Source organism: Vanderwaltozyma polyspora, genomic scaffold (genome assembly GCF_000150035.1).
Source record: "Vanderwaltozyma polyspora DSM 70294 KpolScaffold1009 genomic scaffold, whole genome shotgun sequence".
Taxonomy (NCBI): Eukaryota; Fungi; Ascomycota; class Saccharomycetes; order Saccharomycetales; family Saccharomycetaceae; genus Vanderwaltozyma; species Vanderwaltozyma polyspora.
In genome coordinates, this window is record NW_001834631.1 from 19,699 (window position 1) to 42,057 (window position 22,359).

The window sequence follows — 22,359 nt, forward strand, 5'->3', positions numbered from 1 at the left end:
ATTTAATTAAAGATAATCGAAATGAGAAAGATTCTTATCAGTTCATGCAATTGATTATGCATTTATATATCCTCATTATTTCAATATTTCCAATTTATTTTTCAAACCCATCAAATAAGAATAAAAATAATAACCCTTCAATAACAGTCACCGTCTCTATTTACATTTCAAACCTTGTCTGTAAGAGCATGTTTAGTGAGTCTCTTAAGATACCAAAATATAAACAAATAAACAAACAAACAGAAATAAACAAATAAACAAACTATCGAATGAATAATAAACAAAGACTAATGCTTCTATTTAATTAAAACCACCATTACTTTCCAATGGTAGCCAGTAAAGTTTTGTCCAGACATTACTAGATATTGCCAACAATCAAACCAAGAAGTCCTCAGTATTCCTTTGTTTTACAAACTTTTAATCTGCAACAAGATATAAACAATACATTGAAGTAGTTACGTTCTCTAATCTTTATCTGACATATAGATAGACCCCATGCTCAATGCTTTGATATTTATTGTCATCCTTCATTAAGTACTTGGTTTTTCGAAACCAGCATCTTGGAACCAGCATTAATTTCGAATTTTCGATATTAAAACCCAGCATTGCGACATCCGGACACCGCGCACTTAAGCGACATTTGCATACTTAAAAGATTATATGAACAAGAAGAAGTAGATATTTAGTGGAAGTGACAACTATAACTACAAAGACAAGCAATAAACAATGACATTATATAATAACAGTACAGCTATAGGGATCGAAAGATAATATTTCTGTGGGTTTAATTAGATATGCCCAGATGTTGTGGTAAATATTATATATACCAAGTATAAGAGAATGGTTCAGGATGAGGGAGAATATTGTGCTTAGTTAATGACAGAACATGGTATAAACATTTAATACAATGTCATCACAGAACCAGATCACAATAGTGAATTGTTTATATTTTGTTATCAGAACCTTGGTGTTGTCTGGTGGAAGGAAGGATTGATATCCTATGCGCTTTTATTTGTAGTATAAGTTCGAATAGATATATATGGTTCTCGATAGTTTAGCAATCTTGCGTAACCAAAACATAAGATCTGATAACTATGTTTCTATTGGGCTATCAATAAATCAGAGTTGCATATTATTGACATGTATTCAGATTTCTATTTAGTTCGATTTATTATAGTGGTCGTTGTAATGACCTTCATGTGAGAAGTTGATTTTGACGGTCAACAAAGTATTTATAAAGATAAACTGCTTTAGAAGAAAAATGTTGAATTGAGACCTCAAGTGACTGTCAGACAATGGGGATGAGGAAACAATCAAGCTTGGTCCATCATAATTATTATAACCTTGTTATATTTTCTGTACGAATATTGACTTGCCATTTGAATGCCAACTTGAAATTAATTCAACTACTTAAATGAATACCAAACCTTGTATCAAGTTAGTATAACATGCAATTGATTCTCTCTTATCTATTTCCAAACGTGCTGATTAAATCATAATTATAGATTCCTCATTACTATTGAATGAAAACAAACTATTAATTAAAAGTTTCAATTATTAAAAACAAAGATCCTCACCAGTAACTTAGCTCTTAAATTTCGATCAAATATGTTGGTGACAGATGGTTTCTTTGTATATGATAAGGTGCTTATTATTTTGGTTGTTATGTTACTGACACTTCATAACTTCCAATATTTGTCCTTATTAAGACATTTGTCCTAATTTGTACGCTTTTTGTCCGCCCATCTTATCAAGAAATGAAATAGGACATAAATATTTAAATCTATAATTAAAAGTAAAAAGCTTCAATTATGAATCCTGATTGAAAACTTATTCGATAAGCTTGCTATTGATTTTAAAGATCTACAAAGCACCAGGATCGATTATTGATACGGAGGTCATTATATAAGAGGTTCTAGCTTGTTATATGCCATAAATGTGGAGAAATGGTATTGTGTATAGAGCAGTGAAAAATTTTGTGCGACATAATAGTACCAATAATGCTGCTAAGAATTTGAAATCTATTAAGGTCGAGGATATTCAGAATAGGATTGAAAATATACCAATTGAGAACTACCGTAACTTTTCAATTGTGGCCCACATTGATCATGGTAAGTCCACTTTATCTGATAGATTACTTGAAATAACTGGGGTTATAAGCAAAACTGAAGGTACATCTGGACAACGAGTTTTAGATAAATTAGAGGTCGAAAAAGAGAGAGGGATTACCATCAAGGCTCAAACATGCTCAATGATTTATAATGATAAAAGGAATGGTCAAGATTTTCTTTTGCATTTAATTGACACTCCAGGTCATGTCGATTTTAGAGATGAGGTTTCAAGATCATATAAAGCGTGCAATGGTGCAATATTATTAGTCGATGCATCAAAAGGTGTTCAGTCACAAACTGTAGCAAATTTTTATTTGGCATACAGTATGGGATTGAAATTGATCCCTGTAATAAATAAGATAGATTTGAACGTAGCAGAGGTTGAAAAAACAGCAGGACAAATTGAATCTACATTTGAAATGTCACAGGATGAAATTATTAAAGTTAGCTCAAAATCAGGTATAAATATTCAAGAAAAGCTTTTGCCTGCTGTGATTGATAGAATACCTCCACCAACTGGTATCAAGAATAAGCCATTCAGAGCTCTCTTGGTTGACTCATGGTATGATTCATATCTAGGTGTAGTATTACTAGTTCATGTAGTTGATGGATCTATCAAAAAAGGTGATAAAATTTCTAGTGCAATTACTCAAATGAAGTATGAAATTAAAGAAATTGGTATTATGCACCCAGATAGAGTTAATACTGGTAAATTAACCACGGGTCAAGTAGGTTACATAGTTCCTGGCATGAAAAATTCTCAAGATGCTAAAATTGGTGATACTTTTATGAAAGTTGGACTAGAGTCACAAACAGAAATCCTACCTGGATTTGAAGAAACAAAACCTATGGTCTTTGTTGGTGCGTTCCCAGCAGATGGTGTCGAATTCAAGGCACTTGATGACGATATCAATAGGTTAGTTTTAAACGATAAATCAGTTACAATTGAAATGGAGAATTCTAATGCCTTGGGACAAGGTTGGAGATTAGGATTTCTTGGTTCCCTACATGCATCTGTTTTTAAAGAAAGATTGGAAAAGGAATATGGGTCACAATTGATTATTACTCAACCCACAGTTCCATATTTAATTGAATATGAAGATGGTACCATTAAGGAAGTTACTAATCCAAACGAATTTCCTACAAATCGTAAAGCAAAAGGTGTAAAGAGTATTGCCAATGTACAAGAACCGTATGTTGAAGCTATAATGACTTTGCCTGATGAATATTTAGGTAATGTGATTACTCTTTGTGACAATCATCGTGGTAAACAAGTTGAAATCAAGTACATGGATAGTGGTCAATCAAATGCGATTAAACAAGTAATGCTAAGGTATGAAATACCATTATTTGAACTAGTAGATAATTTTTTTGGAAGATTGAAATCCGTTAGTCAAGGTTATGCTACTTTAGACTATGAAGATATTGGATTCCGTCCATCTGATATTGTCAAATTAGAATTATTAATCAATGGAACCACTATTGACGCAATAACCAGTATATTGCATAGATCCAAAGTTAATAAAGTTGGTACAGAATGGGTTAAAAATTTTAAAAAATATGTTAAATCCCAACAGTATGAAGTTGTTATCCAAGCAAGGATTAATAATTCAAAGATTATCGCTAGGGAGACAATTAAAGCTAGACGTAAGGATGTCTTAGCCAAGTTACATGCAAGTGATATAACAAGACGTAAGAAACTGTTAGTCAAGCAGAAAGAAGGTAAAAAAAAATTGAAAATGAGGAGTATAGGTAATATTCAAATCAATACAGATGCATATCAAGAATTTTTAAGGAGATGATGAGGTTAATCAGTAACAGCATATACCTATATAGATAGGGAAAGAGAACCTAGAGATACGAGTAATATTATTTGTATTAAAACCATGTAAATAAAATAGTAATTAATCAATCAATTAATATATAATCATTTTATATAAGTATATATATAATTTCCTATCCTTTCAGGATTTTATCTTTATGTAATTGTATACTTCATTATGGTTAGTACATATAAGAAGACAAAAATTTTTGGGGTGAAAAATAGAAAAAACTAACTCGTAAGTAGAAGGTAAGTTTGATTAATTAACAATGGTGCAAAAAAACAGTAGTATACTTACTATACGGTGATAAGATTTAAAAAAGGATGCTTTGAACAAAGATGAATTTATAGTAGTTGATTACAAATCAGCATCATCTTCATCAGGCAATGGTAAAGCAGTAGCTTGTTCCATTTCTTGTTGGTATTGTTGCATCAATTGTTCATCGACTTGGACTTCTGGTGGAGCCAAAGCTGGAGAAGCAACGAATTCCAATTGTGGGTTACCAGCCAATTTTCTAGCTAACCACAAGAATGGCTTTTCAAAGTTATAATTAGATTTAGCAGAGATATCGTAATATTGTAAGTTCTTCTTTCTGTGGAAAGTGATGGTCTTAGCCTTGACTTTTCTTTCTTTGACATCAACTTTGTTACCACACAAGACGATTGGAATGTTTTCACAAACTCTGACTAAATCTCTGTGCCAGTTTGGAACGTTTTTATAAGTGATTCTTGAAGTGACATCGAACATGATGATACCACATTGAGCATTAATATAGTAACCATCTCTTAGACCACCGAATTTTTCTTGACCGGCAGTATCCCAACAGTCGAATTTAATTTCACCAAAGTTAGTGAAGAAGGATAAAGGATGAACTTCGACACCGATAGTGGCAATATATTTCTTTTCGAATTCACCAGTTAAATGTCTCTTAACAAAGGTGGTCTTACCAGTACCACCATCACCAACTAAAACTAATTTAAAAGTAGGAACTTCAGCCATGATGATTTTCTAATAGGTTATATACTATTTTTCCTTGAATGCTTAAGATTTAGAAAAGGGAAAAAGGATAAGCAAATTGAATCACAAACAGACCTAACGTTACAAATCAATCTAACTTTAAATAGAATATTAAAATAGTCTTTATATTCTTCTTGATGATGTTGATATTATCTTGTTTGGTTCGATCAAAACTCGATTCGAACTTTGAAAATGTTTGGAAGAAAATTTTCCAGATGGGCGATGAGGGATAAATATCGTGTTGCACGGTTGTCGTATGTATTGATATAAGTATATAGAGAGAGAGATGACGGATGGTAGTATATACTATACTATACTATACTATACTATTAGTGCTACTTCACGTTGTAATAGCTGTGTTGCTGATGGTTATCGATGCTGTAAACATGGCAGAGTCTGTGTTATTTATGGTCTTATGGTTTTGACTGCTTTGATGTTTCTTGCGAGGAAGGTAGAGAAGGGAAGGGAAGGGACGAGAGAGTGGTAGCAGAGAAGTCACGTGAACATAGTGGTTGGAATCACCTGATACATAGAGGGTAACTATATTAAGAATATGTATTTCTGTACAGTAGAGCCAGTATGAGAGAGAGAGAACTGACATACTGACCAGAGACAATGCTGTCCAAGTAAGACAACACTGACATAGATGAACTGGACTATATAATATATAATGATGGAAGGGCAGGAACAAATGAGTCCCCTTCTTCCTTTATTTTTTTTTCTTGTTGATTTATATCTTGATTTGATTTGATTTGATTTGATTTGATTTGATTTGATCTCATCTGACCTGATTTGCTTTGCTTTGCTTTAAATATTCACATAATTAAGAAGGGGATAGGAGTTGAAGGACACAACAAATCAATGAGCATGAGCAGCATCTTCTGGTTCTTCTTCTAGAACCAACCAGTCCTCAGCAATAGCAGCATTGGAATCTTCAGCAGCGGAAGCACCTGCCTTAACGGTTTCAACTGGTTCATCAGTATATTGTTTCAATTGATCTCTGGTGACTTCTTCTTGAGGAATAGTTGGCTTTATTGGTTCGACCCATTTTTTAACGTTAGCATTGTCAATATCAGTTTGCATAGACATTGGCTTGGCAGACTTCAATTCTTTCAAATATAAATCTTGCAAAACATCGTTAGAGATAAATCTGGCACCGATCACTCTTGAACCATTAGATAATAGAGGCTTTGATAACAAAACAGCATTACGTCTGACCACTGAAAACATCATGATAACTTCTTTTCCTTAATAACCAACCTTTAGTGTGTGTATAACTCCTCCTATCTAGAACAGACAAGATATAATGAGATAACACCAATTGAGTGTATTCGGGAACAGCATCACACTTAAATATAAGGTTATCAAGGTAGAGTTAGTGTTAATGTCAATGTTTGAAGGTGATAGGTAAACATTGAGAAACAATGAATCAATGGATGTGGTAGCTACAATAGCTTGGGTTTGGGTCTGTTGCAGTTCTTGACGAGATTTCTTGAATTTTTGAAGTTTTGGCTGGGATGGGGGACGGGGGTTGTGTTCATCCAGAGAGAAACCAGCGTAGAAGTAGATGGACCCCATTGCATTGGGCAAAAAAAACGGTAAATTGTAGTATGATTGGTTCGTCGTTGGTGATGAATATTATGGTAGCGCTGTTATTTATTACAATCACATCTATCTATATCTATCTTTCTATATATATACCAAATACTACTTTACATCAAATATAGATGCTAATGCCAATGCCAATGCAGGTATATCATCAACTATCGTCTCATCATGTCTATCGACTGGTTCGTGGGTATATCTGTTTAGGAGGTTGGGAAGACCACTGTGTGAGCAGCAATGGTGGCGGGAGAGGAGCTGTGGTCGTGGTTGGTCTTGTCAAAACGTTTCTGGTCGAGCTGCTCGACATGCTGTTTTTATTGTTGGAATTATTGGAAAGATTCGCTCTTTGTGGCAGTTTGCTAGACCTGATGTAATCTCTGACATCCAACCTCTGCGAAGGAGCAAACACTTTGTGATACCCTGGAGATTCCCGATACATTTGACTCAACACACCGAGTTCTTCATTGTTCTCCCGTTCGTGCACTTTTGCCAACTTCAACAACCGCTTGTTTTCGTTCCGACGTGTCCACAACACCCCATTGTTACCAACCTTCTTGGACTTGTCATTCTTGTTCCTATAATAATCTGCAACTGCTTTCAAATGGTTCTTACCTACCAAATGTGACCGACGCACACTTTTGGTGTCGTGAGTCAGATAAGAATGACAATATTCACAGTAATACCTTACCATCACTATATTCCAGCTTCAATCTACCTTGTCTTGTAATGTCTTCTGGTGTATTGACCTGATCTCCATTGCATCATCTTCATATATATATATATATGTATGTATGTATATATATCCATACATATATAATCAACTGCTCATCACCAAACCCCTCCCACTTCGTACACAATGCTCTATTTCCTTGTGGTTTCGAAAAAGTGAAAAATTTAAAGATTTAAAAACTTTTCATTAGCAATTAGTATACAATATACATATATATAAAAGAGTTTTATGAAGTTATCTTATTTGATAGTTCTTCTTCTTATCGTATTTGTTCACTAAGGAAGGCTAATCGCAAGTTGTCTGACAATGTTGTTATCCAAGACTTCTTTGTTTACAAGAGCTGTAGGCTCAAAATTACCTAAGGTAGTTTTCTCTGCTACTACCAAATCAACATTCCCTATTATTTCTCAAAGATGCTACGCATCTTTCGACAGATCTAAACCACATGTCAATATCGGTACTATTGGTCACGTCGATCACGGTAAGACCACTTTGACCGCTGCCATCACTAAGACTTTGGCTAAATCAGGTGGTGCTGATTTCTTGGATTACGCTTCCATCGATAAAGCTCCTGAAGAAAGAGCTCGTGGTATCACTATCTCTACTGCCCATGTCGAATACGAAACTGATAAAAGACATTACTCTCATGTCGACTGTCCTGGTCACGCCGATTATATCAAAAATATGATTACTGGTGCTGCCCAAATGGACGGTGCAATTATTGTCGTTGCTGCTACCGATGGTCAAATGCCTCAAACTAGAGAACATTTACTATTGGCAAGACAAGTCGGTGTCCAACACTTGGTTGTCTTCGTCAACAAGGTAGACACTATTGACGACCCTGAAATGTTGGAATTGGTTGAAATGGAAATGAGAGAATTGTTGACCCAATATGGTTTCGATGGTGACAACGTCCCTGTCGTCATGGGTTCAGCTTTATGTGCTTTGGAAGACCGTGAACCTGAAATCGGTGAAAACGCTATCAAGAAGTTAATGGCTGCCGTCGACGAATACATCCCAACCCCAGAAAGAGACTTGGAAAAACCTTTCTTGATGCCTGTCGAAGATATCTTCTCCATTTCTGGTAGAGGTACTGTCGTCACCGGTCGTGTTGAAAGAGGTCAATTGAAAAAGAATGAAGAAATTGAAATCGTTGGTCACACCAAGACTCCAATCAAAGCCACTGTTACTGGTATCGAAATGTTCAGAAAGGAATTGGATCAAGCTATGGCTGGTGACAACGCCGGTGTTTTGTTAAGAGGTATTAGAAGAGATGAAATCAAGAGAGGTATGGTCTTGGCCAAGCCAGGTACCGTCAAGGCCCACACTAAGGTATTGGCCTCTTTATACATCTTGTCTAAGGAAGAAGGTGGTAGACACTCTGGTTTCGGTGAAAATTACAGACCACAAATGTACATCAGAACCGCAGATGTCACTGTCGTCATGAAGTTCCCTCAGGAAGTCGAAGACCATTCCAAACAAGTCATGCCAGGTGACAACGTCGAAATGGAATGTGAATTGATTCACCCAACCCCACTAGAAGTCGGTCAACGTTTCAACATCAGAGAAGGTGGTAGAACCGTTGGTACTGGTTTGATCACCCGTATCATCGAATGATCAGATAAAAACTATCTAGATCTAAGACACTAAGGAAAACAATATACATGCCTTCCTTGATGTAACTATTTTTTGTTTATTCGTAACCCCCCCGTCCCCACACACTCTTCACAAACACATAAGTATAATAACCAATACCAAACGAATAATTTTAGCATTATTCGTTTGATGATTGAAATAAAAGCCTGTCAAGTTTAAACCATTGTTAGGATTGTCATGTAAATAATCATATACATATATAAAGACTCCGTTGTATACATTCTGTTTGTAATGTCTTATTTGGCTTTAAATCTGATAATATTTGTTAATATCTGTTAATATCTGTTAATATACATGTCTTAATGCAATATAATCATCCATTGCTTTTTGGATTACTAATTAACCATTTCGAAAATGTGATCTCTTCTTCGGACTTTTCTTGGCAAATTCCTTTCTAATTGAGTAAGGTCTCGAAAAAGCAAAGGCATCGCAATGGTTACGTCAAAATGAATCAATCTTAAAAGAAATGGATTTAAATTAAACTTGCAACAAAAGTACAAAAATATATAACGTTCACTTAATAAAAATTCAAGAAAAAAGATTCTTGATCAAACTTTCACAAATATTATCTATTGTTATTGCAGGGCTGGGTCTAGCTTTCCTACATTCAATATCAAATACATTTGGATAAAAAGGAATCTTACTGAATTCTATTAGGTTTTATCAATCATGCCATTAAAGAAAAATTATACAAGAAGATCTCTTAATAGGAGTTTCCTTATAATGGTGCCCGTAGTTATTTTATTGACTCTATTTAAATTGCATAGTGTGTTTGCTTCTATTTTGGCTTTGGAGGATCCATTATTCTTGGCTGATTTAGTGAAAGACCCTGAGCTATTTGTAAAGCATATCTCTGGTGGTAATGATCATAATATCGATATAGGTGATTTGAATAGATCTCCTACGTTAACACCAGATCAAAAATTACTGAAAAAGGGTTTCCATGGTGCTATTAGTTCAGATTTGGAGTTGTGTAATAATTTGACTGTTAATTCTGTTTTAAAGAAGTTCCCTCAAGCCAATGCGGCTGATGCCTCTGTAACTTTAGGTTTATGTATTGGTATGGTTAACTTCTTCAACAGTGGTATAGGAGGTGGTGGTTATGCTGTATTCTCTGGTAAGAATGAGTCTGACCACTTGTTTGTAGATTTTAGAGAAAAGGCTCCGATTAATGCCCATAAGGATATGTTCGAAAATTGCACAATGTGTTCTAAAGTTGGTGGATTGGCTATTGCTGTCCCTGGTGAACTTATGGGGTTATATCATTTATTTGAGTCAAGAGGAAGTGGAAATGTAACTTGGTATGATTTAGTAGAACCAGTGGCCACATTAGGGTATAAAGGCTGGGAGGTCGAAGAAACTCTAGCTTTTGCGTTAAGGTTTTATGAGCCTATATTTTTAAAGTTATCTTCAACTTGGGAGTTTGTATTAAACGAAAATAAAACTGGAGTCAAGAGAAGAGGTGATTGGATTAGCAGACCCATATTTGCAAATCTTTTGATGGAATTAGCACATAATGGGAGTGTAGCTCCATTTTATGACCCTAACCATTGGATGGCAAAGTCAATGGTAAATACAATTCAAAACAATGGTGGTATAATATCGTTACAAGACTTCGAATCATATAATATCAATTCAAGTTTACCATTATCAATGAAAATACGAAAAGGTTTTATGAATGCTCCAAATAATGACTTAACAATTTTAACTAGTTCTGGCTCTAGTTCTGGCGCCGCATTGCTATCTGCCCTTTCTATAATGGACAATTACCCAAGTGTTAAAGGTGGCGACTATGGAACTGAAACTACATTCGAGTTAGTTGAAGCTATGAAGTGGATGGCTTCTGCTAGAAGTAGACTAGGAGATTATAATGGGCCTGATTTACCTCCTAGGATAAAAGAGGTATTAGACCAAAGTTGGACAAGCAACGCAATAAATAATATAAGGATTAACTCAACTGATCATGGCTATAAAACGTTGGAAAACTGGACTCTTTATAATCCTGCATATGAAATGAATGAACCCCATGGTACTGCTCATTTCAGTATAGTTGATCACCATAACAACGCAGTGTCTTTGACAACTACGATTAACTTGCTATTTGGATCATTGGTTTATGATAAGAACACCGGTGTGATATTTAATAATGAAATGGATGACTTCTCTCAAAACCATAGATCGAATAGTTTTTCATTAGCTGCGTCGAAATATAATTTCCCAGAACCTGGTAAAAGGCCACTGTCATCAACTTCTCCAAGTATAATTTTGAATGAAATTGGATTCCCAGACCTTATAGTCGGTGCTTCTGGAGGATCCAGAATTACAACTAGTACACTCCAGACTATTATAAGGACATACTGGTATAATATGCCACTGCTTGAAGCTATTGCATATCCAAGAGTTCATCACCAACTTCTACCGTATCAATTAGAATTGGAAAGTTTTAATCTAGTAGGAAGAGAAACGGTTAAGCAGCTGGAAAATATGGGACATGATGTCGTCGAAGAAATTCCTAAAAGTGTAGTAAACGCCATTCGATTTGTTGAAGGAGAATGGCATGCTGTCAGTGATTTTTGGAGGAAAAGAGGTATTTCCATAGCATATTAGATATCCATAAATCAGCTTTCATTCAAAGTTGATTTCTGAATTTGATAAAAACAACTTAATATAGTACTAATGTAATTACTAGTTATTCAATAAAATATTCATCTTTTCATTAGTCATCTCTTAATTATTAGCGTCAGGAAAAGAAAAGACCGTAGCGGTTCATTGCCATTAACTATAATTTATAAGGGAAAAGCGAATACACTTGATCAGAAACTTTTATTAAACCAAACATACTAGTTTTCTTGCTTTCGAGGAAAAGATACAAAGCAAAATATCTAACTTCTTGTGACACAATAATGGAGTGTTCCTCGTTCTATTCAAGTAGCTCTGTACCTAGCTCAACTTCCTCGGTATATTCAAAAAGAGATTATGAACTAAATTCAACTATCACTACTCATCAAAATACAAATAAACCAGTAACATGTTTGGATCCTTATTTACCAGAAAAGTTTGAATTTGAAGAAGTACATGATGTTATTCATTTTCTATCATCTGAATTGAAGAGTCGAGAATTTGACAGAACATTATTACTGGAACCTTTAAATTCAGACAACACAGACAACCTAAATGATTTTTTAACAGGCATTTTTAAACTTAATTTATCACTTGAAGGTGGTGAATTAAGGTGGAGCTCATTAGTTAAGGCAAACTCTTTTACTCTTTTCCAAGCTTTAAAATATATTTGGTGTCGTTTGCCAAATGGTGGTGTAATTGGATGGGACTCTTATAAATTATTTAAAGTTAAAGAAAAGAAAAAGAATTATCCAACAAGGGCATTTCTTGAAATTGTTCCAGAATCCTTAACTTCCTATGCCCATAATTCAGTGGTTTATGATTTTTTTGAATTAATATTAACTTTTACTTCAAAGACAGGATTGCACACGACTCAAATTGCTTATATATTTTCATTATGGGCATTTGAGTATCCAAGTCAGTACAAAGATGGATTTCAAAAACAGATACTAACAAATTCAATAAGCTCAGGGTTTGAGTCCTGGATTCCAGGTGCTGATGCAACTCTACATATGTTACTTTCATTTTTAAAGATATATGTGTCGCAAAATCTTCAGAAGTCCAAGATATCAGGAACAGAAATTCAATTTCTTTTAAATAGCGAATACCCGCCACTTGAAATAAAGGAAACCATTAAGAAGTCACATCGAACTATTCCATTAGTGACATTAAAGGCCCTCAACTGTAAGACTGCAATTTCATTATTAAGAAGATGTGCGAAATTATTAGATTTCTCTAATAATGACAATTTTGAAGCATATGAGGACTATGTGATACTGAAAAGCATATTCAAGTCTTCGTCTAACAAACATTTTGATATAAGAAAGATGTTGACACACGAATCTTTGCTAACGTACAATTTCTTAACTGATAACCCAAATAATTTTCTATCAGGTTGGGTCAGCCAAGACCAGAAGGATAATATTGAATTTGTTAAAGATGAAGTAATAGTGGAAAGAATCGATATTGCTGATTACTTTCCGTTGGTGTGGGAATCATCACTATCATATGAACAAACCATAGAAAAGCGTAGCTTGTTTGGGAAGATTTTATTACTTGAATTCAAATTTGACCAATTCACGAAATGGGTGGCATTTCAAGCGGTAGATAATATTGAGAGACTCTCTAACGATAGAAGATTATCAATTCCTGACACTTCTATATTGAAACCAATCGAAGAATTAGATGAAAGAACATCAGTCTACAATAATAACAATTTAAGATATAATGTCCATGATGCAACAGAATTTAAAGAAATGAGTGGTTCACCCACTTCAGTTGTGACAAACTTGATACACACATTACATTTACCCACGCATGCTTCAAAACAGTCACCACATTATAAGGAAAAACCAAAGAAATGGAATATATTTTCCAATTTTTTAAAGAATAGCAAGAGTGTTTCCAGACCAGCTTCTCCCCAAGTTATTCAACGGGCTGATAGTAATGCCAGTAATATTTCTTTCCCAACAAAATTACGTAACACTATATCAGAACCACATATCGAGTTATACATGCCAGAATTGAATTCCAAGAATGCGGCTCATGTTGAAGGTGTCCCAGATGAGATGGATACCTCAGAAAGACAATCAAAAGTCATCGATGAAGTAACATTACTGCCACCATTGATAATAGAAAACCCTTCAAACAAACCAGATAAGTCGAACAGAAGATTAAATACCCTTGGAGGCTCAAGAAAATCAATGAAGGAGAATGAAAATTATACAAAACCAAATACAGATGATGCTGAAATATTCAAATTTGACAAACTAGTAGAACACACTCCCAAAATTCATATTAATGATATTAGAGGAAAACAAGGTAAACTTCAAGTTAAAACTATAGAAGAAACTATTCAAACCCCTATAATTTCACCAATACCAGAAAGAAATCCTAATAGAAGCACACCCTTATCAGTAGTGGCAGATTATAGTCCTAAAAAGATACCTGTGTCACTAGATCGTTATAGTCAAAATACAATAAAAACTCCGTCACCATTAAGAAGATCAACTGAAATTGTAAGTAAAAGTTCACAGGAATCATTAAATATACCAGTAACACCAAACTATTATTTGAATTCTCCAAAATCTATTAGTGGTACTAATAAGAAGTATCATCACAGGTCTATCAATGTCCAAACAATACCACCTATCGAATTTCCAGATTACAACTATCATACGCCTTCTATAAAGTACGAAATTCAGAAGAAAAGGTTGTCAAGAAGAAGTTATTTGAAGCCACCATCAATCCATAGCTTGAACAGTTCTTCAGTTTTAGAAAGACAGAGGATACCATTAGAGGGAGAGACAATGCCAGTGACAGGTAGAGAAGAGAAAATGATTTATAGTGGACGCGATATACCAAGAAAGAAATCACAACAACATAGAAAATTGTATCGAGAAATAATGAATGGAAAATTTGGAACTTAGTAAAAATATAGAACCCAAGAAACCCATTGATCAATAAGTTATTACTTAAGTATTTCCATTCTATCTCAACTTCTACTATTAATAATACCAAAATACAGTCTTCAAAATCAGTTATAATAACGAACCATAATGACATTTTTTTAAAAAATATTAATAATTAATTTTAGAGTTAATATATAATTGAGTTAAATATCAAGTTCAGTAATACTAATTAACAATAACGTTAAACCTAAACCTGACACCATGTTATGTCATCTCATCTCATCTCATTCCATTGAAAATAATTATCCTACTCTCCTCCTCAACCATCTTCCACTTCTTGACCAACATTTGACAGAGAATTTAAATATCTAAATTAACCTCTTAACCAAAGAACTCAATTACAGTATATGTAGTTTGGTATATCATTGATTCTCCTTAATGCCAGTTCATTTGCTAACATTATGACGTCTTCTCTCTAATTTCATGAAATTTGGCTCTTATGTGAATATTGGAAAATTGAACCAGCGAAATAATAAAGATGAAAAATTACAGGTTAAAATGAAATGTCGGTTAACAAGTACTGAAACTGAGTGTTGGAGGTCAATTAGTAGTGCAAATAGCATCTCATCTGATATATCAAGTGAATTACTATGTCTGAAACTTCTGGTGAACCTAATGGTAAGATTGTTGCTACTGAAGGAGAAGTTGAATCTCAAACGAACATAGATGTAAGCAATGCTAAGCAGGACAACCAGAAAGATGATAATAAACCAGTTTTGCCTTGGGAGAATAGTAGTAAGGATATCCAAGTTAAAACTTTCACTGGTTACACATTGAATTTGAAGGGTTGGATAAGAAAAGATATTAAAGAGAAGCAATCTAAAGAAAGAGAGGAAAAGAGATTAGAAGAGGCCAAGAAAGATGAGAAATCAGCTGAAAATGATGAATCGAAAAAAGCTAATGGTGAAGAAGAGAAGGAACAGAAGGATCCTGTTGTTGAACCAGAGTCTCAAGAAAATAAATAGGTGCCAATTCATAACTTACTGGTTTTTAAGTTTTTGTTTTGCCTTTTTGTTTCATTGATGATATCCAATTGATTGTTTTGTACACATATTACCAAAATTTAGGACGGGTAGATTTGATCAACACAAAGTTATACTACTATTGGAGATATTTATATTAGTTATAAACTTAACTGACCAAGTGGGTCTTAGTTTTTGTTTAAAAATGGGTACTAGCATCAGTGATGTATTCATAGATTAAAGATTAAAGATAAACAAGAATAAAAAAACATATTATCAATTACTATCGAATCTAAAGCATCAATCGCTACAGATATTTAGATAACAATAATAAAAATAATAAAAATAACAATAAATTTGCTCCATTAATAATAACATAACTCAAAATGTTGAATTTCTATATTTTGAACTTCATACTGCTATCAATGTCAATGAATATAGTTATGCCATTTGTCATCGACAATTCCACTAACTCTACTGTTGTTGAAACTAGTGGACAGCAAGATTCTCATTCGTTGTATTATGATTACGATGCGAACAAGATCAATGGTCATCCTATAAGAGGTGTCAATATAGGTGGGTGGTTGTTACTAGAACCCTATATTACTCCATCACTATTCGAAGCATTTAGGACTAATCCAAATAATGACAACGGTATTCCTGTTGATGAGTATCATTTCTGTCAGTATTTAGGGTTTGATGAGGCTAAGAAAAGGCTAGAACGGCATTGGTCGACGTTTTATCAGGAGAGTGATTTTGCTAATATAGCATCAAACGGGTTCAATTTGGTAAGAATCCCAATAGGTTACTGGGCATTTAGCAAATTGGACACGGATCCATATATCACAGGTATTCAAGAATCTTATCTTGATAACGCAATCCAATGGGCTAAGAAGTATAATTTAAAAGTTTGGATCGACTTACATGGTGCGGCAGGATCTCAAAATGGATTTGATAACTCTGGTTTGAGAGATGCATATAATTTCTTGGATGACTCGAATTTAAGTGTCACAAGGAAAGCACTAAACTATATTATGTCTAAATATTCGCAAGATGAATATTTATCGACCGTGATTGGGATTGAATTATTAAATGAGCCACTGGGTCCTGTCATAGATATGAATAAATTGAAAAATAATTTTTTGATGCCATCATATAACTATGTGAGATATGAACTTTCCACGAACCAAGTGATTATTATTCACGATTCATTTCAAGCATATCATTATTGGGACAATTTTATGACAGTTGAACAAGGATTTTGGGGGGTAGTAGTAGACCATCACCATTATCAAGTGTTCTCGCCAGGTGAACTCTCTAGACCTTTGGACGTAAAGATCAAGACGGCTTGTGGGTTAGGTTATTCTATGAAAAACGAATACCACTGGACTATAATGGGTGAATTCTCAGGAGCATTAACAGATTGTACGAAATGGCTGAATGGTGTAGGAAGGGGTGCAAGATATGACGGTAGTTTCTTTGTAGACAATCCTCAACTTCATCGATTGGGAAGTTGTGCGAACAACGATGATATATCTCATTGGTCTAAGCATCGTAAAGAAAACACAAGAAAATTCATAGAAGCTCAATTAGATGCATTTGAAATGAGAGATGGATGGATTTTCTGGTGCTACAAAACTGAAGATAGCATCGAATGGGATGCTGGCAAGTTAATCAAGTATGGAATTTTCCCGCAACCACTGACTAGCCGTAAATATCCAGATCAATGTAATATTATGTAAAACATGTATTTTAAAAAACCAAAATTGAAATAATTAGAACTATATTTCTTGATGCTAATTCACTAGATTCAGACTTCATTAAGCAGACATTGTACTCATCTACTGTCAAATTTCAACTAATTCAGGTCGTTCTGCTTGATTTTCTTAGCTCTGTCCTCTCATTTACGTGACCGGAAATAATTCTCTGAAGTTCGCGATTTGAATAAATACATAATAAGAAATTAAATATAACTTGATGATTTAAAGTTAAAAGCTGATGGTTATCTAATGTTAAAGAATTTTGGATATATATATCTTGCAGTGGCTATATACTGAATTAACTAGCATCAAATTAGCATATGGAACTGATCCCGGTTATTGATCTGACTTCTAATGAATCAGAAGAAGGACACAACAATAAATATTCGGTATTTAATGCAAGCATCAATCATAATGATGATACAGTGAAGGGAACAAATGACGATGATGGAGTAATGAGTAGGGCAAGTACGAGTGATAATAGTGTGATTAATAGTGTAGGTAGTGAAGAAGAACGTACTGAGGGCAGTTCAAAGTTTCCAACAGGGATGAGTTCTCAGGAGGGATATAAATCAGGCACTAAGCGTTTGATGACTTTGAAGAGTTTTATGGATAAGAAGGAACCTTCTTCGCCAATTCAAGGAATGAAACTACGATTCAAAAATAGAGATAATGGAACAACTCCTGTTTCCTCGCAAGAAGGACCTCTTCGATCAGCAGATATACGAAGTTCACCATTGAAGAACATCGATACTAACAACAGGAAACGTCACAGAGAAGAAGAAGAAAGTGACGATTATATTAATATCCACAATAATGGTAATGATTCACATAGTGTGATAGATAGTACCTTAAATGTGAATAAAAGAAGGCATATATCGGAACAAAATATTGAGAAAGAAGATAAAATAATGACAAATGAATTACAAATTAACGAAATACCGACTAACTTTAACCTTAACCAAAGTGTCATTGGAAAAAACATTAGTAGTGATAAGAATATTCTCGATCAAGAGACTGATGCATCTGTCAAAATTATTAATCATGATGAAATTGAAGATGTTACCGCGATAAATGTAACTGATGCCAAAGAGCAGGTATCTCCAAATACAATGAGATTAGAAGTTGGAAAAATATATGAAGATGAAGATGAAAACATATTTCAAAAAGCATTATTGGATATGGGAAATAAAATCAAGAACGATGTGATCTCAATATCTGAACCAGAAACTTTTACTATAATCGAAGAGAAAAAAAATTCTTCAGTGATAGATCTGATACATGATAATAACGAAGTTGATAGTGAAATAGAAGAAATTTCAAGTTCTCCAAACCAAATTTCAAGTAGTACGAAAACAGGCATTGATACAAAAGAGTTATCTACACCAGAGGAGATTCAAGCTAAATATTCAGAAATGATCTCCAAAATTAAATCTCAGGAAAAAGAAATGGAGAGAAACTTGAGTTCACTTAAAGGAAATAATGCCATATTAACTAAAAAATTAATAAAAAGGGATGAGGAATTGACCGCGGCTACAAAGAAGGCAAATTTGCTTGATAAAAGAATAGAAAATGGAAATGGTACATCTTCAAAAACGCAAATATTGTTGGCTCAAGAAGCTAAGTTACAAGTGGAAAAAATTCAGGCTAAAAGAAATATAACGAAGGCAAAATTAGATTCAGTGAATGAAAGGCTTGCTGATTTAGAGAAGAAGTGGGACACATTTGCAAATAGCAGTAATAGCAAGATTCAAAATTTTAAATTAAAATATCTCTATGCCATAAAAAATCAGACCGCAAAATCAGTTGTCAATGATAGGAAGAAAATTTTGGAACAGTTAGAATCCTTGGAGAAACGACTACGAAATGGTACAATTTCGGAAGATGAGCATCGGATTCTTAGAGATTCTCTTCAACAAAAGCTCCAACAAACGAGTATAGAAAACAAGGTAAAGGAAGAAAATAAAAGAAATCAACATGATCTATCAAAATTGTTTGATAAATCACTGGCATCCGCTAGAAGCTTATTGGAAAATAATGCTACTAGATCAGTAGCGACTAAGCAACAACTTTATGATAACATAAATAGGCTGAAAAAATATAAGGAAAATTTCGAAGATGGTAATTTTTGTAAAGCCTATATGATGGAAACGTGTAGAGAAGCTGCAGAAACGTTATTCTATAATGGTGTTAAGATGCCTGTTGTAAATGAATTGCTTCAAGACTATGGTATTGTTTTTAAAGATTTGAATATGCTAAAAGTTGATAAGAGATCACAATACTTTAAGAGTTTATCTATTGCTAGGGAATTAGTCAAAGATTCGGATAGAACAGAGGATTCAAAATGGCAGATTTACGATTACCTAAATGTATTAGAAAATTTTAGACTATCAATTGATAAAGGTATTCCTCCATCACATGTACTAAAAGGACATATTGGAAAAGCTATTATTCGTTTGAAGGAGCTGGGCTTAAAAATGGAAAAGCTTTACGATAATTTAGCAGTTTACGGAGTACCAAGCACTATAGAGGGTATGAAATCTAAATACCCAGAATTGATCAATTTTGTAGGTGATTCTGATCAAAATTCCAGTTATGCTGATTTTAAGCAAGCTTTCAATGAGCAATTGAAAATTAAAAATACAGATGCCTTGTATATCAAAGATTGGAAGAATACTGAGAATAGTGTCAGTGGCACTTATGGTATAGCAAATATCCATGCTGCCGATGACCAACAACAAATAAGAGACCTGTTAGATACCTTAAAGCAGGATGAATCTATTATTGAAGGTGAATCATTGACCCCTGAAGGAATGACAGTTAATCTTCTGAAGCATCAGCGTGTCGGATTACAATGGCTAATAAACCTGGAAAATTCAAAGAAATGTGGTGGTTTACTAGCTGACGATATGGGTCTAGGTAAAACCATACAAGGGATAGCTTTAATGCTAGCAAACAAATCGACAAATGATGATTTTAAAACTAATTTAATAGTAGCGCCAGTTTCTGTTTTAAAGGTTTGGGAAGGTGAATTTCGTACCAAACTAAAGGAAAAGCTGAATTTTTCAGTATTTATTTTTGGAGGAGCTAATGGTGTGAAAGTGTCAGAATGGAAATCCTTATCGGAATACGATGCAGTTCTTGTATCTTATAGCACGTTAGCAATTGAGTTCAAAAAACACTGGCCTGCCTCTTTATTATCTGCAACGGGACAAAATGTTCCAGCTGTAGGGGACTTGAAAGGTTTAAATTCTTTGAAGAAGAAAAATGAATATTGGTCTCCATTCTTCACTAGCACGTCCGATTTCTATAGAATAATATTGGATGAAGGACAAAATATCAAAAATAAAGATACGCAAGCAGCAAAGGCATGTTCATCGTTAATTTCGAAGTATAGATGGGTGTTTTCTGGTACTCCAATCCAAAATAATTTAGATGAACTTTATTCCTTAATAAGATTTTTACGGATTGCACCATATAATAGGGAAGAAAGATTTAAAAGAGATATCTCTTCTGCATTTTCTACTAATAAAAAATCATCTACGGTAACTGATTCAGATTTCCAGAAGCGAGCATTAAAGAAGTTAAGAGTGCTTTTGAAAGCAATTATGCTCAGACGTTCGAAAACTGATAAGATTGATGGAAACCCTATTTTGGAATTGCCTCCAAAGTTTGTGAACATTCATGAAGAATCCCTTGAAGGAGAAGAGAAAGAATTTTATTCATTGTTAGAACAAGTCAATAAAAAGAAAGTTCAGAAATTACTTTCCAAGAAAGTAAAGGGAAATTATAGTAGTATTCTGACATTGCTGTTACGTTTAAGGCAAGCATGCTGCCATTCAGAATTAGTAGTTATAGGTGAAAAGAAAGCAGAAGCATTAAAACTAGTCAATGGAAAAAACTACGAAAAGGACTGGTTGAGGTATTTTAACCGTATAAAGGGAATGTCTATTTCTTGTCGAGAAAATGTTATTTACAGCATGGACATGATGACATGTTTTTGGTGCTTAGAGCAGTTAGAACCGGAATCGACATCTGTTTTAACCGGTTGTGGTCATTTGTTATGTGATTCCTGTGTCGAACCATTTGTAGAAGAATCCTCTTCTGATCGAACTGCAAGAGAAGTTGATAATAGAATATATGTTCCGTGTAAAGAGTGTGGTTCATTGACTGATGATTCTGAGATTACGTCATATCAGTTATATGACAAGGTGATAAATCAGAACTTTACTGAAAATGACTTGAAGAAAGATTATGAAGAACAGGTAAGGAATATGAAGTATAACTCGAATAAACTCATAACAATTGATTTTAGTAAGTTAGAAATGTCTACGAAAATTAAACAGTGCATAGCAGTCATTAAAGAAGTATTTTCTAAATCTTCCACTGAAAAAATTGTTATTTTTTCTCAGTTCATTACATTTTTTTCAATCTTAGACTATTTTTTGAAGAAGGAGCTTAATATTGAAACATTTCAGTATGATGGTTCGATGAATGCTCAACAAAGATCGGATGTGTTGAGTGATTTTTACAAAAGTTCGAGCACTAGAGTTTTGCTTATTTCTATGAAGGCTGGTAACTCCGGGTTAACTTTAACTTGTGCAAACCACGTCATTATTGTTGACCCATTTTGGAACCCTTATGTTGAAGAACAAGCTCAAGACAGATGTTATAGAATTAGTCAAACCAAAACAGTTCAGATTTACAGGCTCTTTATTAAAAATTCAGTCGAAGATAGAATAAAAGAATTACAGGATAGAAAGAAAAAAATGGTTGATGCAGCAATGGATCCTAGAAAGATGAAAGAAGTCAACAGTTTAGGTGCAAGAGAATTAGGTTTCTTATTCGGTCTAAATTCATTGGAATAATTTGAGTTAAATATTTCTATATATAATGATCACATAAGAAGATCAATTTCATAGCAGTATTAGGGACAGCTATTAATCTACTTAGGATAATAAATCATCTGAAAAAAAAATTTTTAATCACAACATTCGATTTATAGGGGCTTACAGAAGAATTGACTACTTCTACTTACACTTCCACCGACTCTGAAGGTAATGTTACCACCGGTACCACTACCTACCCAGTCTCCCACACCAGT

The 22,359-nt window shown here is 34.0% G+C and overlaps 10 protein-coding genes across 10 annotated transcripts; 7 read left to right on the forward strand and 3 right to left on the reverse strand.

Moving 5' to 3' along the window:
* Nucleotides 1-1,936: 1,936 nt before the first annotated feature.
* GUF1 (GTPase GUF1) lies at nucleotides 1,937-3,913 on the forward strand (the record flags this gene model as incomplete). The annotated part of the gene is made up of 1 exon (XM_001643670.1): nucleotides 1,937-3,913. The coding sequence occupies one exon, from the start codon at nucleotides 1,937-1,939 to the stop codon at nucleotides 3,911-3,913; it is 1,977 nt and encodes a 658-aa protein (XP_001643720.1).
* A 378-nt stretch (nucleotides 3,914-4,291) lies between these two features.
* Nucleotides 4,292-4,933, reverse strand: Kpol_1009p9 (Ran family GTP-binding nuclear protein; the record flags this gene model as incomplete). Its single annotated transcript, XM_001643671.1, has 1 exon — nucleotides 4,292-4,933. One exon carries the CDS (start codon nucleotides 4,931-4,933, stop codon nucleotides 4,292-4,294), a length of 642 nt encoding a protein of 213 aa, XP_001643721.1.
* Nucleotides 4,934-5,809: 876 nt separating this feature from the next.
* Nucleotides 5,810-6,184, reverse strand: ATP14 (F1F0 ATP synthase subunit h; the record flags this gene model as incomplete). The annotated part of the gene is made up of 1 exon (XM_001643672.1): nucleotides 5,810-6,184. One exon carries the CDS (start codon nucleotides 6,182-6,184, stop codon nucleotides 5,810-5,812), a length of 375 nt encoding a protein of 124 aa, XP_001643722.1.
* A 547-nt stretch (nucleotides 6,185-6,731) lies between these two features.
* YHC1 (Yhc1p) lies at nucleotides 6,732-7,247 on the reverse strand (the record flags this gene model as incomplete). Its single annotated transcript, XM_001643673.1, has 1 exon — nucleotides 6,732-7,247. One exon carries the CDS (start codon nucleotides 7,245-7,247, stop codon nucleotides 6,732-6,734), a length of 516 nt encoding a protein of 171 aa, XP_001643723.1.
* A 345-nt stretch (nucleotides 7,248-7,592) lies between these two features.
* On the forward strand, nucleotides 7,593-8,903 carry TUF1 (translation elongation factor Tu; the record flags this gene model as incomplete). The annotated part of the gene is made up of 1 exon (XM_001643674.1): nucleotides 7,593-8,903. One exon carries the CDS (start codon nucleotides 7,593-7,595, stop codon nucleotides 8,901-8,903), a length of 1,311 nt encoding a protein of 436 aa, XP_001643724.1.
* A 708-nt stretch (nucleotides 8,904-9,611) lies between these two features.
* ECM38 (gamma-glutamyltransferase) lies at nucleotides 9,612-11,549 on the forward strand (the record flags this gene model as incomplete). The annotated part of the gene is made up of 1 exon (XM_001643675.1): nucleotides 9,612-11,549. One exon carries the CDS (start codon nucleotides 9,612-9,614, stop codon nucleotides 11,547-11,549), a length of 1,938 nt encoding a protein of 645 aa, XP_001643725.1.
* Nucleotides 11,550-11,845: 296 nt separating this feature from the next.
* On the forward strand, nucleotides 11,846-14,491 carry MSB1 (Msb1p; the record flags this gene model as incomplete). The annotated part of the gene is made up of 1 exon (XM_001643676.1): nucleotides 11,846-14,491. One exon carries the CDS (start codon nucleotides 11,846-11,848, stop codon nucleotides 14,489-14,491), a length of 2,646 nt encoding a protein of 881 aa, XP_001643726.1.
* A 632-nt stretch (nucleotides 14,492-15,123) lies between these two features.
* IES4 (Ies4p) lies at nucleotides 15,124-15,498 on the forward strand (the record flags this gene model as incomplete). The annotated part of the gene is made up of 1 exon (XM_001643677.1): nucleotides 15,124-15,498. The coding sequence occupies one exon, from the start codon at nucleotides 15,124-15,126 to the stop codon at nucleotides 15,496-15,498; it is 375 nt and encodes a 124-aa protein (XP_001643727.1).
* Nucleotides 15,499-15,881: 383 nt separating this feature from the next.
* On the forward strand, nucleotides 15,882-17,237 carry Kpol_1009p16 (glycoside hydrolase family 5 protein; the record flags this gene model as incomplete). The annotated part of the gene is made up of 1 exon (XM_001643678.1): nucleotides 15,882-17,237. One exon carries the CDS (start codon nucleotides 15,882-15,884, stop codon nucleotides 17,235-17,237), a length of 1,356 nt encoding a protein of 451 aa, XP_001643728.1.
* A 338-nt stretch (nucleotides 17,238-17,575) lies between these two features.
* Nucleotides 17,576-22,123, forward strand: ULS1 (translocase ULS1; the record flags this gene model as incomplete). The annotated part of the gene is made up of 1 exon (XM_001643679.1): nucleotides 17,576-22,123. The coding sequence occupies one exon, from the start codon at nucleotides 17,576-17,578 to the stop codon at nucleotides 22,121-22,123; it is 4,548 nt and encodes a 1,515-aa protein (XP_001643729.1).
* Nucleotides 22,124-22,359: the final 236 nt, after the last annotated feature.